Genomic DNA, 13,651 nt, shown 5'->3' on the forward strand with positions numbered 1-13,651 from the left:
AATTTTAAAAAACACCAGCATATCTATAGAAAAAAACTACACTTTCCGTGAAAATGACATCACTTCCGGTTTTGGCCAGGTAATGGCGGACATCAGATAGATCATGCTAACGGAAGTGTTATGAACAGCTGATCAGATAGGCAAAGCATGTTTCTGGAATATAATGTTTTTGTTGATGCAAATGCTTTTTATGCAATTTTTGCAAAGCCATATGTGGAAGGAAACTGTGACCTAGGACAAGCTGAATACGTAAGCTGTAATTACAATTCCTCCGGTTTCATATGCAAAATAATAATAATAATGATAGCGTTAGCTTATGTGGTTGGAATTCTACTGGACTTTAAAAATACAGTGGTCCCTCGTTTATCCGGGAGTTTATCCCAACTTTATTTTTGGAGTTACGTTTTTATTGGCTGGCAGAATAAACCTAAACTGGGAAATATAATATGTGAAATCACTGGGAAGTAAAGTAGCCAACTTTATTTTTGACAGTTATTATAGATGTTTTAAGGCTGTAAAACCCGTCACTACACACTTTATACACTTTTCTCAGACAGGCATGAACATTTTCACACTTTTCTCTCTTGTTTAAACTCTCAAAGTTCAAACCTTTGTAGAAAAATAAGTCCAGTATTATAGAATGAAACCAAAGATCAAACCCTGTTTTCAGGTCCAGAACATGGGAATAGAGCCGCTGCCCGAGAACTCAGCATTAATGAATCAATAATGAATCAATATTACAGAAGTGGAGGAAGCAAGAAGAATGAGTAAAGTTTGACTTATCTGACCGTTTTGTTTCGCTTAATGCGCCTCATAATCCGAAAAATACGGTATCTTCTACCTTCCTGTAGCATGTCCAGAAGTCCAGCTTTTTGTGCGATGGTTAGCATCTTCCTCTGCCTTTTGGGTGCTACGGCAGGAGCCTTTGAGCAAAATGTTTCATCGACATTGTTGTGTTTGTTAGAGAAGATAAATATACAGTACAACACTTCAGAGTCACACTGCTAGCGATTGGAGATTTATGTAAATTTGACAAGCTGAATGCGTTCTGTACTGTACAGGAGACACGGCACGGAGGAGATTGATTGACAATGGTCTACAGCCAATCAGGACACAGAACACAAAGCGCTGTAAAAAAAAAAAGAAAGAAAGAAAAAAACATGCAAAATTGCACAAAAAAAGTCAGTGAAACAGCGAGGCCGCGAAGGGTGAATCGTGTTATAGCGAGGGACCACTGTAGTTACACAAAACAGAATGTGCCCGCTCTGGCCGACCATAAAGGGTTAAGGCCTCCACTATCATTCCCATCCCCCAAAAGACTGGAATAGACACCCTCAATGGCTACAGACCTATAGCCCTCATGTGTGTAGTCATGACGTGTTTTAAGTGGATAGTTTCAGCACATCAGAGACTGTCTACTTCCCTCTCTCGACCCCTACCAGGTTGGTTACAAAGCAAAAGGATCCATGAGGATGCCATTACCTTTCACAGAGTGCTAAGCCATCTGGAGAACAGGAAGCACTAGGTGATGATGCTCTTTGTGGACTACAGCTCAGCGTTCAACACCATAATCCCCAACATCCTCAGGACTAAACTGGACCACCTTCAGACCCCTTCTGCCACCTGCTCCTGGATCAAAGACTTCCTCACCAACCGAAGGTTCACAGGGCTGCATCTCAGCCCCCTACTGCACACCCTGTACACCTGTGACTGTACACCAAACCACGCAACCAATGTCATCATCATGTATGCCAATGACACCACTGTGGTTGGGCTCATCTCTGATGGAGATGAGACAGGATACAGGACGGAGGTAGAGAACTTGTCCTGCTGGTGCTCAGAGAATAACCTGAAGCTGAACATCCTAAAACCAAAGAACTCATCATGGACTTCAGGTCCACTCTCATTATAAATGGAGAACAGGTGGAATCTGTCTCCACCTTCAGGTTTCTGGGCACCCACATCTCTGCTGATCTCAACTGGACTGGATAACACCATCTCCCTGGTAAAGAAGCCCAGCAGCGGCTGCACTTCCTCCATGTCCTGAGGAAGAATAACCTGGACCAGGAGCTGCTGCTGCTCCTCAGTGGAGAGCGTGCTCTCCTCAGGGGCCACGACTGAGAGCAGGAAGGCTGCACAGAGTGTCATTAACACTGCCAAAAACATCAGTGGCTGCCCTCTGACACCTTTTTTTTTTTTTTTGATTTGATTTGATTTTATTGATTAGCATTCAAATATCTCAGTGAATACAGAACACAGAATAAAGATTACCACAAAGCAAAAAATCATGACACAAGGCTAATCAACAGGTATTGGCTGAAGCATGTGCTTATTACGCCAACCCTTTTAACAAAAAATCTTTTGCATGCAGCTCCTGTACACAGGGCTCGAAGCAAAGAATAAAACAAAGCAAAGCAAAAACAAACAAACAAACAAAAAAACTTTCCACCTTAGATAACTACATCAAAGCAAAACAATCAAGAGTTTCAGAATTATTATTTTTGCTCTTTTCATTCTTGATTAATATATTTTTCTAATACTCTATTTTTAAACATGTTTTTAAACAAGGAAAATGAACTACACCTTTTTAAATCACTGTCATAACTATTCCACAGGTTAACTCCTCTAACAGAAACACATCTCTGCTTTATGTTTGTCCTTATCTTGTTTTTTTTAAAGACATCTGTTCCCCTTCAGTCATATTGACTCTCTCTGACTTTGAACAGCTTCTGAGTACTGCGGCAAAGCAAGTTATTTTGTGCTTTATACATTATCTGTGCCATTTTATATTCGACTAAATCATAAAATTTTAGGGTATTCAGATTAATAAACAAAATGTTAGTTGGTTCTATATAGTTTGATTGATTTATAATTCTTATAGCTCTTTTCTGTAACTTGAAAATAGGAAGAGTATTTGTTTTATATGCATTAGCCCATATCTCCAGACAATAAGTCATATATGGAAGCAACAGAGAACAATAAAGTGTGTATAATGATTTTTTGTTCAGGACATGCTTTGTTTTGTAGAGAATAGCAATGGTCTTTGACATTTTTGTTTTCACATGGTTTATATGAGACTTCCAGCTCAGCTTATCATCAATTATCACTCCAAGAAATTTATTTTCGTACACTCAATTTCAATTCCATTAACCCTGATTTTAGATACATTTTTCATTTGTCTAGTGCCAAAAATAATCAATTTTGTTTTCTTTATATTTAATGATAACTTATTTACATCAAACCAGTTTTTTAATATATTTAACTCCTTTTCCGCTGTAGTCAGAAGCTGTTCTAGGTCTTTACCTGAGCAATACAGAATGGTATCATCAGCAAACAATACACATTTTAACAGTTTAGAAACACTACATATGTCATTTATATATGAATAATTTAGGGCCCAGCACAGAGCCCTGAGGAACACCACAAGTTACCTTCAACTGATTAGATTTTACATTATTGATTTCGACATATTGATATCTGTCATCCAGGTAACTTTTCATCCACTTATATGCTATCCCTCTTATGCCATATCTCTCTAGTTTATTCATTAATATAGAATGATCAATTGTATCAAACGCCTTTTGTAAGTCTATAAAAACACCAACAGTATATTCCTTATTATCTATTGCATTAGATATCCCTTCTACAAGTTCCATCGCTGCCATCGAAGTGGACCTTTTCACTCTAAAGCCATATTGGTTATCACTTAGGAGATTAGGAGAACTTAGGAGAACTTTTCTAAAATTTTTGAGAACTGTGGGAGTAGTGATATAGGTCTGTAATTGGTAAACTGACATCTCTCTCCGTTTTTATGGATTGGAATAACTTTTGCTATTTTCATTTGTGAGGGAAACACACCAGTTCGAAAGGACAGATTACAAATGTATGCGAAAGGTTGCACTATATATTCTATAATACTCTTAACTAATTTCATGTCAATACCAAAACAGTCGGTGGACTTTTTATTTTTAAATGTCTTCACAATGTTAATTATTTCTCTATGAGTTACAGCACCAATAAACAAAAACAAAGGTGAAAGTCATCACCTGATCCTCCTGTTTCAGGTAAACCAGGGCCATCACAGATGACCACGCCCACCACCTGCTGCCCTCTGGTCGGTGCCTCAGGTCAATCAGATCCCACAAGTCCTGTTTTCTATATATTATTCTTGTTGTATATAAACTCCCCTTGTCTGTAATTCATTCCTGCTGTCTACTATTTATATTTTTATTCCTGTACAGTTGGTGCTGAACACACACAATTTCACTGTACATGTACAGTGACAATAAAAAGCTATTCTATTGTGTTGCTGGGGGATTGTTGCCGGATGTCTGTATGTCTGTACCATGTTCACACATAGGGATGTGCTTAAGCGCACATGGCACCAGGACACCCTAGGTAACAGGTCGATGATCAATTTTGTGATCATCAAATGATCAGATCTGCAGTCACGTGTTCTGGACACCCGGGTGAAAGGAACAGAGATTTCAACTGATCACCAGCTGGTGGTAAGTTAGATCAGGCAGAGGGGGAGGATGCTGGATACAATTAGAATATCTTGTAACCTACTGGTCACAACAAAGTTGAAACAATGACAAGCTGTTTCATGACTAGCTGTGGCCTATTGCTGATTCCAGGCATTGAAGTCGGGGTTGCTGACTGTGAATTTTCAGTATGCAGCCCAAAGAGGTGACAGTGATGTGAAGGAGGCCATTATTAAAAGCAGAACACTGCTGTCATGCCAGGAACTGCAGGAGTGGACAATGTTTGGATGTACCAGGTCATTGGCGCCCCTTTTATGAACTTTTATACCTATTTACACCAATGTGGAATATACATAATAAAACTGCATGTGTGACGCTTTAAAGTTTTCTGTAATGTGTTTATATTTATCTGTTTCTTAGCATGTGGCTAAAGTGCAACATTAAATGGATCAGCAGTGAGCTGGTGGATGTTCAGAGTTGGTGTCCACATACATATGGACAACACACGCATTCTACAACATCAGGAAAAAGCTGGAGCAGTGTTTCAGAAAGTCTGTATGAAGTTTGCAGGATGTGTTTTCATGGATGGATCCTCTGAGGGGGGTCATTACCGTCCTCGGCCCTCTGAGACCAGAGCTGAGGTCTGCTCCGGCTGATTGGTCTCTCTGGTCAAAAGCACTCACAGATAGTTGCATCAGAGGGAGTTGGAGGAAACTGTGGCTAATGAGGAGACACCTCAGGGACAGAAATGTTTACATGCACAGATGACCTTTAATCTACCAGTTACAGAGATGATGTAACTCTTACAGCAGCCTCTGCAGGTTGACTTTAACAGAAAAGTTCTCTCACTTTGTTCAAAGTCTTAAATTTGTCTTTTGTGGAAATAACTAAAAGTTAACTCTGGAACCAACACTGCACTGATCCCAGTGCCATGTTAGCCTCCTAACACACAGCAGGCCTGAGGGCCACTGTCAGGGGTTTAGAGTCAGGCTGTCACATGATTAACCGCACGCTGAGACATGAAGAAAAAGGCTATAAACTCTGTAAAAAGGAGCTGACATCGCTCGCACTAAACACAAAACCCTTTATTTATGCATTTGTATTAAAGGCTGCGTTTGTGTGGTAGAAATTTCACTCCCTTCAGAGAACACTGGACTGTTGTCGCTGCCAAACGTGACCTAAATCTAAAGTGGGTCACTAAAAGTCAGCGTGCCTCTTAACTGCCCCCCTCACAAATCAACTGATTTAAGCATTTCTAATGAAGTGTTGCAAAATTCAAAGAGAGAAAGTTGAGCCAGAAAGTTTTCCCAGAATGCACTTTGTGAACTTTCCTGCAGTGAATGATCAGAAACAGATCTGCCACCAAGTTCCTACTGCTCTACATCACAGACACGAAACTGACGCAGGTTATTGAGACTGATAGACCATCACACGGATCTGGAATGATCAATGTGCAGAATGACCCCACAGTCAGCTGATCCGGTTAAGCAGAAATGTTTAAGGTGGCAAAAATGATGCAAACTCAAACTTATGAATGTATTGTCTTCTACATTTTTTTAAAAAATTGTCAGAAGGTTCAATAAAAACTGCAGTTTCCAAAAAATTTAATTTTCTGGCAATTATTTCATAGTTCAGACTTTACAGGGTCAACAACCTGCAGAACAGCAGGATCCTGTTGGGGGTTAGGTCAGCTTAACTTTTAAGGACTTGAACAGAAAGCATCTGGACTTGTTTAATTTCACAGTGGACATAACCTCATTCAGAACTGACAGAAGTTATCTATGTTCACTATGAATGACCATCTTTGAACAGAGAGGGGCTTACAACACCGATTTATTGTGGGATCCTTCCCAGATGCCTTAACGCCCACTCACATCTTGTGTCAGCTGATCTCAGTAAGTCACATGATAGGGCGAGGCAAGGTCTCACAATGGTTTCAGCCCAAACCTCTGCTGGTAATGACCCACAACCTTTTTCACAACTTGGCTAATGTGATGGGTCACATGATCAATAGCGGATCAACAACCCTCCTAAGGGACCCTCACTAAGGCTTGAATACCCAAGACTCTCCACCATTTGGTGTTAGAACTGAAGAAGCTTCTTACCACCAGTTTAGCTCACTGGGATGAGCGGCTGACCATAGGCCTACATCTAAGGACTGATTCTTATGCATTGCTTTTCTACTCTCCCAGAGTACTCAAAGTATTAATTATACAACATGCCACATTTACACAAGCACTGTCTTCTATGATTTTAAGTGCTTACTAACTAACATTCACACTCCGATGGATGCATCGGCGAGCAACTTCGGGTTAATATCTTGCCCAGGGATATTTGGCATACATGCTAGGTGGATTGAACCACCAACCTTCTGATTAGTAGGTGACCTGCTCTACCTCCTGAGCTACAGCAGAAGAGTTTACACTAGCAGAGTCAGAGGCAGCCATGTATTTACGTGGAATAATATACAATAATAATAATATACAATATTCACCACAGTGTTCAGAGCTGACATGATGATGATTTTGCTTCTGCAGTTATCTCCTTTTGTGAGCAAACAGACGTTTGCGGATGTTGGACATGTTCAGTCCGTACAGTACGGGGTTAAAGAGCGGCTGGCAGGTTAGAAAGTACAGCGATAAAACAATGTGCACCATGCTGTGCATACTGCTCAGACTGAACCTGCTCTGGATCACTTCAAAGCAAACACCAAAAGAGAAGTTTAGCAGAGACGACAGGTGAGGCGTGCAGGTGCTGACGGCTTTCTGTCGGGTTTGTTTGGATCCAGAAAAACAGACTTTCAGGATCCTCATGTATGAGCAAAGGATTAAAATAACTGGAACAAACACTGTGAGAGCTGTGATAAAAAGACCATAAATGTTATTTGCTGTGGTTTCAGAGCAGGCCAGTTTCACAATGGAGTAGTTCAAACAGTAAACCTTGTTAATGACGTTCCCACACAGCTCCAGAGGAGCGATCAGTAAGATCAAAGTAAGAATGGTAAGAAAAGAGTATAACCAGGAAAGTGCAATCAGCAAGACAACCGTCGCAGGCGTCATACGTGTGTGATATTGGAGAGGACAGCAGATGGCGAGGTATCTGTCATAGGACATGACGGCTAAGATGCAAAACTCAACACAGACATAAGAAAAAACACAGAAGATCTGCAGGAAGCACAGAGGAGCAGAAACAGTGTGAACGTCAGAGAGGATCTGAAGCAGGAGGAACGGAAACAGCCCTGTACTACCATACAGCTCATTCACAAACAGGCTGCACAGAAACATGTACATAGGTTCATGTAAGCTTCTGTTCACACAGATAACCACAATCAGCAGGACGTTGGCACAAAGAATCAATAAGTATAAAGACAAAACAACCGTGAAACAGAAATATTTCAAAGTACTGGTGTCGAAGTAAGCAGCAAGTGTGAAGTATGAAACCTTTGAGGAGTTTATGATGAGCTGTATTCTGTCCCCCTGCGTTGTGTCTTCACTGTAATCCTGCAAACACACAATTTCACATTTTAGGCATTTCTCATCATAAACCATCATCACACGATCTTAGCAGGAAAAACACGTTTCTCTCTTTATGTTAATGAACACAGATGTGTAATACACATCTGTCAAAGTATCTACTTAAAAGTATTCTCTGTACACAAATGTACCATTGTGTGTTTGTGAAGCTTTCCCTTACTGCTGCCACGCTCACTAAACTGCCCCTGATCACAGAGGCAGTCGTCACTAAAGCTGGAGCTTTGCTGCGGATCACTGACTGACGCAACAAATCAGCGGAAAAAACCTGAAAAAGACCGCCTACCTATTCAGGGAAATGATGTCACAGTCTGCAGAGACCATGAAATACAGACTTTCCTGATCCTGGACACTAAACCACCAGAACAACCTCCTCTGCAGCACCCTGGTCTCATCACTAACTGTTCTCTGTGAAGTTTGAAGGTTTCACGGGTTTAAGAAGAAGTTAGTGGACACAGGTAGCTACAGAGAGAATCTTTCTGACCACAGTTGTTGAATGAATCAGTGAGAGCATAATCATTATAGGATGGAAGGACTCAGCAAATTCCTGATCAGGGTGGATGTGAGGGAGTGAACAAAAAAAGTGAAAACTTTTTAAAGACAAATATACTTGCCATTGTAAAATGTGTGCATGGGTGGAGGAGGGTGGAGGAGGTGGGGAGGCAGATTTACCTGTTGGCGGGAGAGGTGGGGGCCGAGTCTGACTGAGACCATGTCCACACTAATACGTTTTCGTTTGAAAACACATCATTTTCTCTCCGTCCACACTGAGATGGCGTTTTCAGTCAAGGAAAACAGAGCTTTTTGAAAACGCTCTCCAAAGTGGATACATTTGAAAATCCCGTTTTCGTGTCGCCTTGTGGACTGCAAAAAAAACGAAGGTTTTCGAAAATGATAATGCATTTTAATCATGTGATGCAGTCATGTGACCTTTTCAACTAAGATGGCAGATGGCATTGTACGGCAGTTGTTTTGTTGGCTCTCAATTTTGACAGCCCTATTAAAGATTAATATCAGTTTGTATATGCTCCAGAAGACGGAGTGTTTACTCAGAGCTGTTGTTCAGCAACTTTGTGCCCTTGTGTTACTCGCAGCAACAAGTCCACCTTGTTGTCACAGGTCGAATGCAACAATGGAAAACTATAGTGTGGATGCGGATGTTTTTAGATGAAAACACCATTTTCAAATTTATCCAGATTAGTGTAGACGTAGGCTGATGGATGCCGGTTGGTAAGGATGCCTTTGATGCAGGGGTGGGTGGGTGTCTGAAGGTGGTCCAGTTTGGTGCTGAGATGTCTGAGATTATGGTGTTAAATGCTGAGCTGTAGTCCTCACGTAGGTCTTCCTGTTCTCCAGATGGCTCAGTGCTCAGTGAAGGGCAGTAGTGATCCTACATGGTTTAATTTGCTCTGTAAGCAATCTGGTAGGGGTCAAGAGAGGGCAGTAAACAGTCTCTGATGTGCTGATACACTATCTGCTCGAAACACTTCATCACTACAGACATGAGAGTTATAGGTCTGAGTCATTGAGGCTGTCTGTACCAGTGTGTACTTTGGCTCATGATCTGTTCGACGCCTTCTCCATGCTTTTTTTTTGCCATCATTCAGGAAGAGGTTGATCTTGGTTTGATCGGTTTGTTTATGTATCTAATCATCTGGTAGACTTAGATATCAATACGCCAACCTCCTGGAATGTGTTGCTCACTTGGTTGGCTTTTGTCTGTTTTTTCTGATGTCACAGCTCAAGGATGGATGGTTTCACCTTCACTGAGAGCTCCTTTTGACCGCAGGCTGTCTGTTAACAGCAAAATCTTTAAAATACAAGCACCACACCTCAAATCAACTCCAGGCCTTTTATCTGCTTAATTGACAAGAACATAAGGAAGGAACTATCCACAACTGCCCATGAAATAACTTTTAGGTCAACTGTCCAATTACATTTGGACGGTTGTCCTTTTAAAAAGAGGATGGCGCAAGTTAAGGAGCTGAAACTCTTGAACCCTTCATCCAGTTTGAATGTGGATACCCTCAAATGAAAGCTCTACACATTATGTCCATGTCCATTATATAACTATAATTGGAATATGTTTCAGTAAACAGGTAAATAAACAAAACTTGTGTCAGTGTCCAAATACATATTGACCTAACTGTATAGGTCATAGCATTTCATAGCAGTATTCAAAGTGGCCTAAATGTGTATTGAAAGCGGTTTTCCATTCACCTTCTCTAAACTTCGCTAAGTGAAGCACAGAGGAGCAGAAACAGTGTGAACATCAGAGAGGATCTGAAGCAGGAGGAACGGAAACAGCCCTGTACTACCATACAGCTCATTCACAAACAGGCTGCACAGAAACATGTACATAGGTTCATGTAAGCTTCTGTTCACACAGATTACCACAATCAGCAGGACATTCACAGCAGCAATCGACATGTATAAAGATCGAAGTATTTGAGAGGGCTGTTTCTGAGTAAGCACCGAGTGTGAGATATAAAACCTGGGAAAAGTTTGTTTTCATTCTCACTTTGTTGTGAACAGAAAACATAACTCTGGATAAATGAACAGGTAGTAAATGTTCACCTGTGACAGAACTGTAGCATGTAAGGGTCACGGCAGGGTTGACCGGTGTGTTTGCAGAGCAGACCCAAAAGCAGACACGGTAAAAAAAAGAAAGCTTAGGTACAACAAAAGCAGGCTGTTTATTTGGCTGACAGGAAAAAAAAACAAACAAACAAACAAAAAACAAAACACAAAACAAAGGCAAGACAAACTGGGAACACTAAAACTAACTAGAAAGCGAAAATTTCAGAAGAAATTTTAAGTGTGCCTATGCCGCTGCTAATCAGTGTAGTTTGCCCTTCATACGGCTACAGAGAGCAAAACTCAGCAGAGCAGCCATTCTCCACCATGAACTATGGTAAAAACAAACACCGCTCACGCCTCACAGATGACAGCTTACAGTTTTGGGTAAAGATGAGGTGACTTTGTACAGCGCCGATTTGCAGACGCTGTGCACACAGGTTCATGAGCAGAAGTTCCATTGTATCACGGCAGACCCGACAATGTTTGCATGAACACGCTTTGAAGCATTACGTTATGGACCACTTTTCACACATGGTTGGTTTACCCACACAGCCGGCTGTAGCTTTTCAACTCACAGCCCAACACACACCCAAAAACAGCTGAGAGAGCACAGACTACGCCCGAGAGGCGTGATTGCAGATGCCGCTCAGGTGGGTCCACCTCCCCTGCAGCGGCACTGCAGACCACGCCCTGCCACACACATCAAACACGTAAAATAAATATTTATGCACTTTTGCATTCACTTTTGTTATTTGTTATTTTTACACAGTGTTCTGAATGATGAACAATGGTCTACAGCCAATCTTGTGTAGTATTATACAAACTTTGGTTGTAAGATTCAGATAACTATTTAATAAAAGCTAAATATTTTATATGAGAGTAAGAAAGAAAAGTATATCTTTGTGTCCCCCTTTCCCTGTTAATGCCCTACCTGGCCCCCTGGCAAAAGCTTTGCTAGATCCGCCCCTGCACAGTTACCAGCTGTCAGCTACACAAAAGAAGGAGCTTGGTGTTTATTTGTCTCTCAGAAACAGTTCATAACTTCCCTTCAACTCATTCATGTCACCTAAAGGGTAAACCTGTTTCTCCATCACCAGTTCAGCTCTGATAATTCAGTAAGGACATCTCCTGGTTTCGACGAGCCGCTTTTACAGCTGTGGCTCCAGCAAACATCAGCTGATACTAGAAATTAAAATCAAATGAATTCTAACAACAGCTGATCAAGCTTAAACGTGCTGCTGTTGTTTAGCGCGATAAACAAACAAGAGAGAAAAGCCGATCATTGATCAGTTTCATGGTTGAAGTTGCAACAGGCGAGAGAATGACAGGGGAGGCTTCGTAACGACAGAATAAATCCAGCTTTGTGTCTTTTTCCGTTCTACCTGAAGTACGGGCAAACTGTGTTCCTTTTCAGCTCAATACGAAACGCGTAATATTTTCTCTGAATGCGGGACGATTCCGTTTGTACAGAACGGTTGGCAACTCTATGAACTAACCCTTATGAATAAAATAAAGTTCAACATCAGTAACTTGGCGCCCACACAGCTGTATAGAAACTCCGTCGTGCTAGCTAGCACGCAGTAGGAGTTATTGTAACTGATTGTAAAAAGTCAGCACAACGAAAATAAACTACACCTAAACTCAGTTTATATCTGACCCAAATAGAGTGCAGTTCATAACTTCTTACCTGAAATTCAGTTAACCTGACGGTCCGACCGGCAGCCGCTTTGGGTCTGCTTCTCCTCTGTTTGAGCTCCGCATAAGCCACCACCGGTTGATTGGTGGCCTCGTATGTGTCTTTTTCCCGCATGTCCTTTCTGTCACACACCGGTGGATAGCTGCCCTCTGTTGTAGCTCCGTGTTAGCCACCACCAAACAACTCAGTTATTTTTTCCACGTCGACCAGCATCATCAGCCCATATAAACTAAAAATAAGTCCAGCTGAGACACAGACTCTTTGCGAGCGATCGGGGGGTGAAAGGAGTGTCAGCCGCCTCACTGTAAGCCAAGCCCGGGTGCTTTTTAGCAAAGCAGCACTAGCCGCGCTAGCTAGCTAGCCGGCTAGCAGCAACATCGTAAGAGAACTGTTGCTAATATGGGATGTCTTGATAAAACGAGCAGATATTTGAAGTTTACACACCTACATTCTCGCCTGAAAATATCTTAAAAGTTTATTTTGTGACCTAGAAACACTAATAAAAGCAATATATAAAACGAAGTGGTGGCCGCCATTGTTTGACTCTGTAGAGGCGTGCTATGAATTGTGGGATATGGAGTTTTCCACCAAGCATACACCCTTTAGGCCGTACTACTCCCGGTATACCACTAGAGAGAGCCAACACACCACAAATGAAGTCTGTTTCTATGGGGCCAAAAGATGAATCTTTCCCATGGGCCTAGAAATGGGCCTAAATTTGCACTAAAGTCAAAATATTTCAAAAACTATAAAAGTCATAAACACCAAAAGTCATAGCATACTAGTCCAGATCCAGCCGCACAAAATGATATAACATATGTAACCCTTGTCTCAAAACTGTGCGGCAGATAAGCGCGGGAAAATTTGCACTAAAATATTAATATTTAAAAAACTATAAAAGTCATAAACATCAAAAGTCATAGCACACCATTCCAGATCCAGCCGCACAAAACGATATAACATATGTGAACCTTGTCTCAAAACTGTGGGGCGAGTTACGCGCTGAAATTTTAGGCGGAAGATTGAGAATAATAATAAAAAGAAGAACTAGAAACCGAAAATTTTGGAAGAAATTTCAAGTGTGCCTATGCCGCTGCTAATCAGTGTAGTTTGCCCTTCATACGGCCGCTTAGGGCAAAACTCAGCAGAGCAGCCATTCTCCACCATGAACTATGGTAAAAACAAACACCGCTCACGCTTCACAGATGACAGCTTACAGTTTTGTGTAAAGATGAAGTTACTTCGTACAGCGCCGATTTGCAGACGCTGTGCACACAGGTTCATGAGCAGAAGTCCCATTGTACCACGGCAGACCCGACAATGTTTGCATGAACACGCTTTGAAGCATTACGTTATGGACC

At 41.4% G+C, this 13,651-nt stretch overlaps 1 protein-coding gene across 1 annotated transcript; it reads right to left on the reverse strand.

Moving 5' to 3' along the window:
- Positions 1-7,021: 7,021 nt before the first annotated feature.
- LOC116325931 (olfactory receptor 51G1) lies at positions 7,022-12,404 on the reverse strand. The gene is made up of 3 exons (XM_039597973.1): positions 12,282-12,404; positions 8,178-8,255; positions 7,022-7,984 (listed from the first exon to the last, which is right to left on the reverse strand). Exons 1-3 carry the CDS (start codon positions 12,402-12,404, stop codon positions 7,022-7,024), a joined length of 1,164 nt encoding a protein of 387 aa, XP_039453907.1.
- Between the last annotated feature and the right edge of the window lie 1,247 nt (positions 12,405-13,651).

Source organism: Oreochromis aureus, linkage group 14, assembly GCF_013358895.1.
Source record: "Oreochromis aureus strain Israel breed Guangdong linkage group 14, ZZ_aureus, whole genome shotgun sequence".
NCBI classification, from domain to species: domain Eukaryota; kingdom Metazoa; phylum Chordata; class Actinopteri; order Cichliformes; family Cichlidae; genus Oreochromis; species Oreochromis aureus.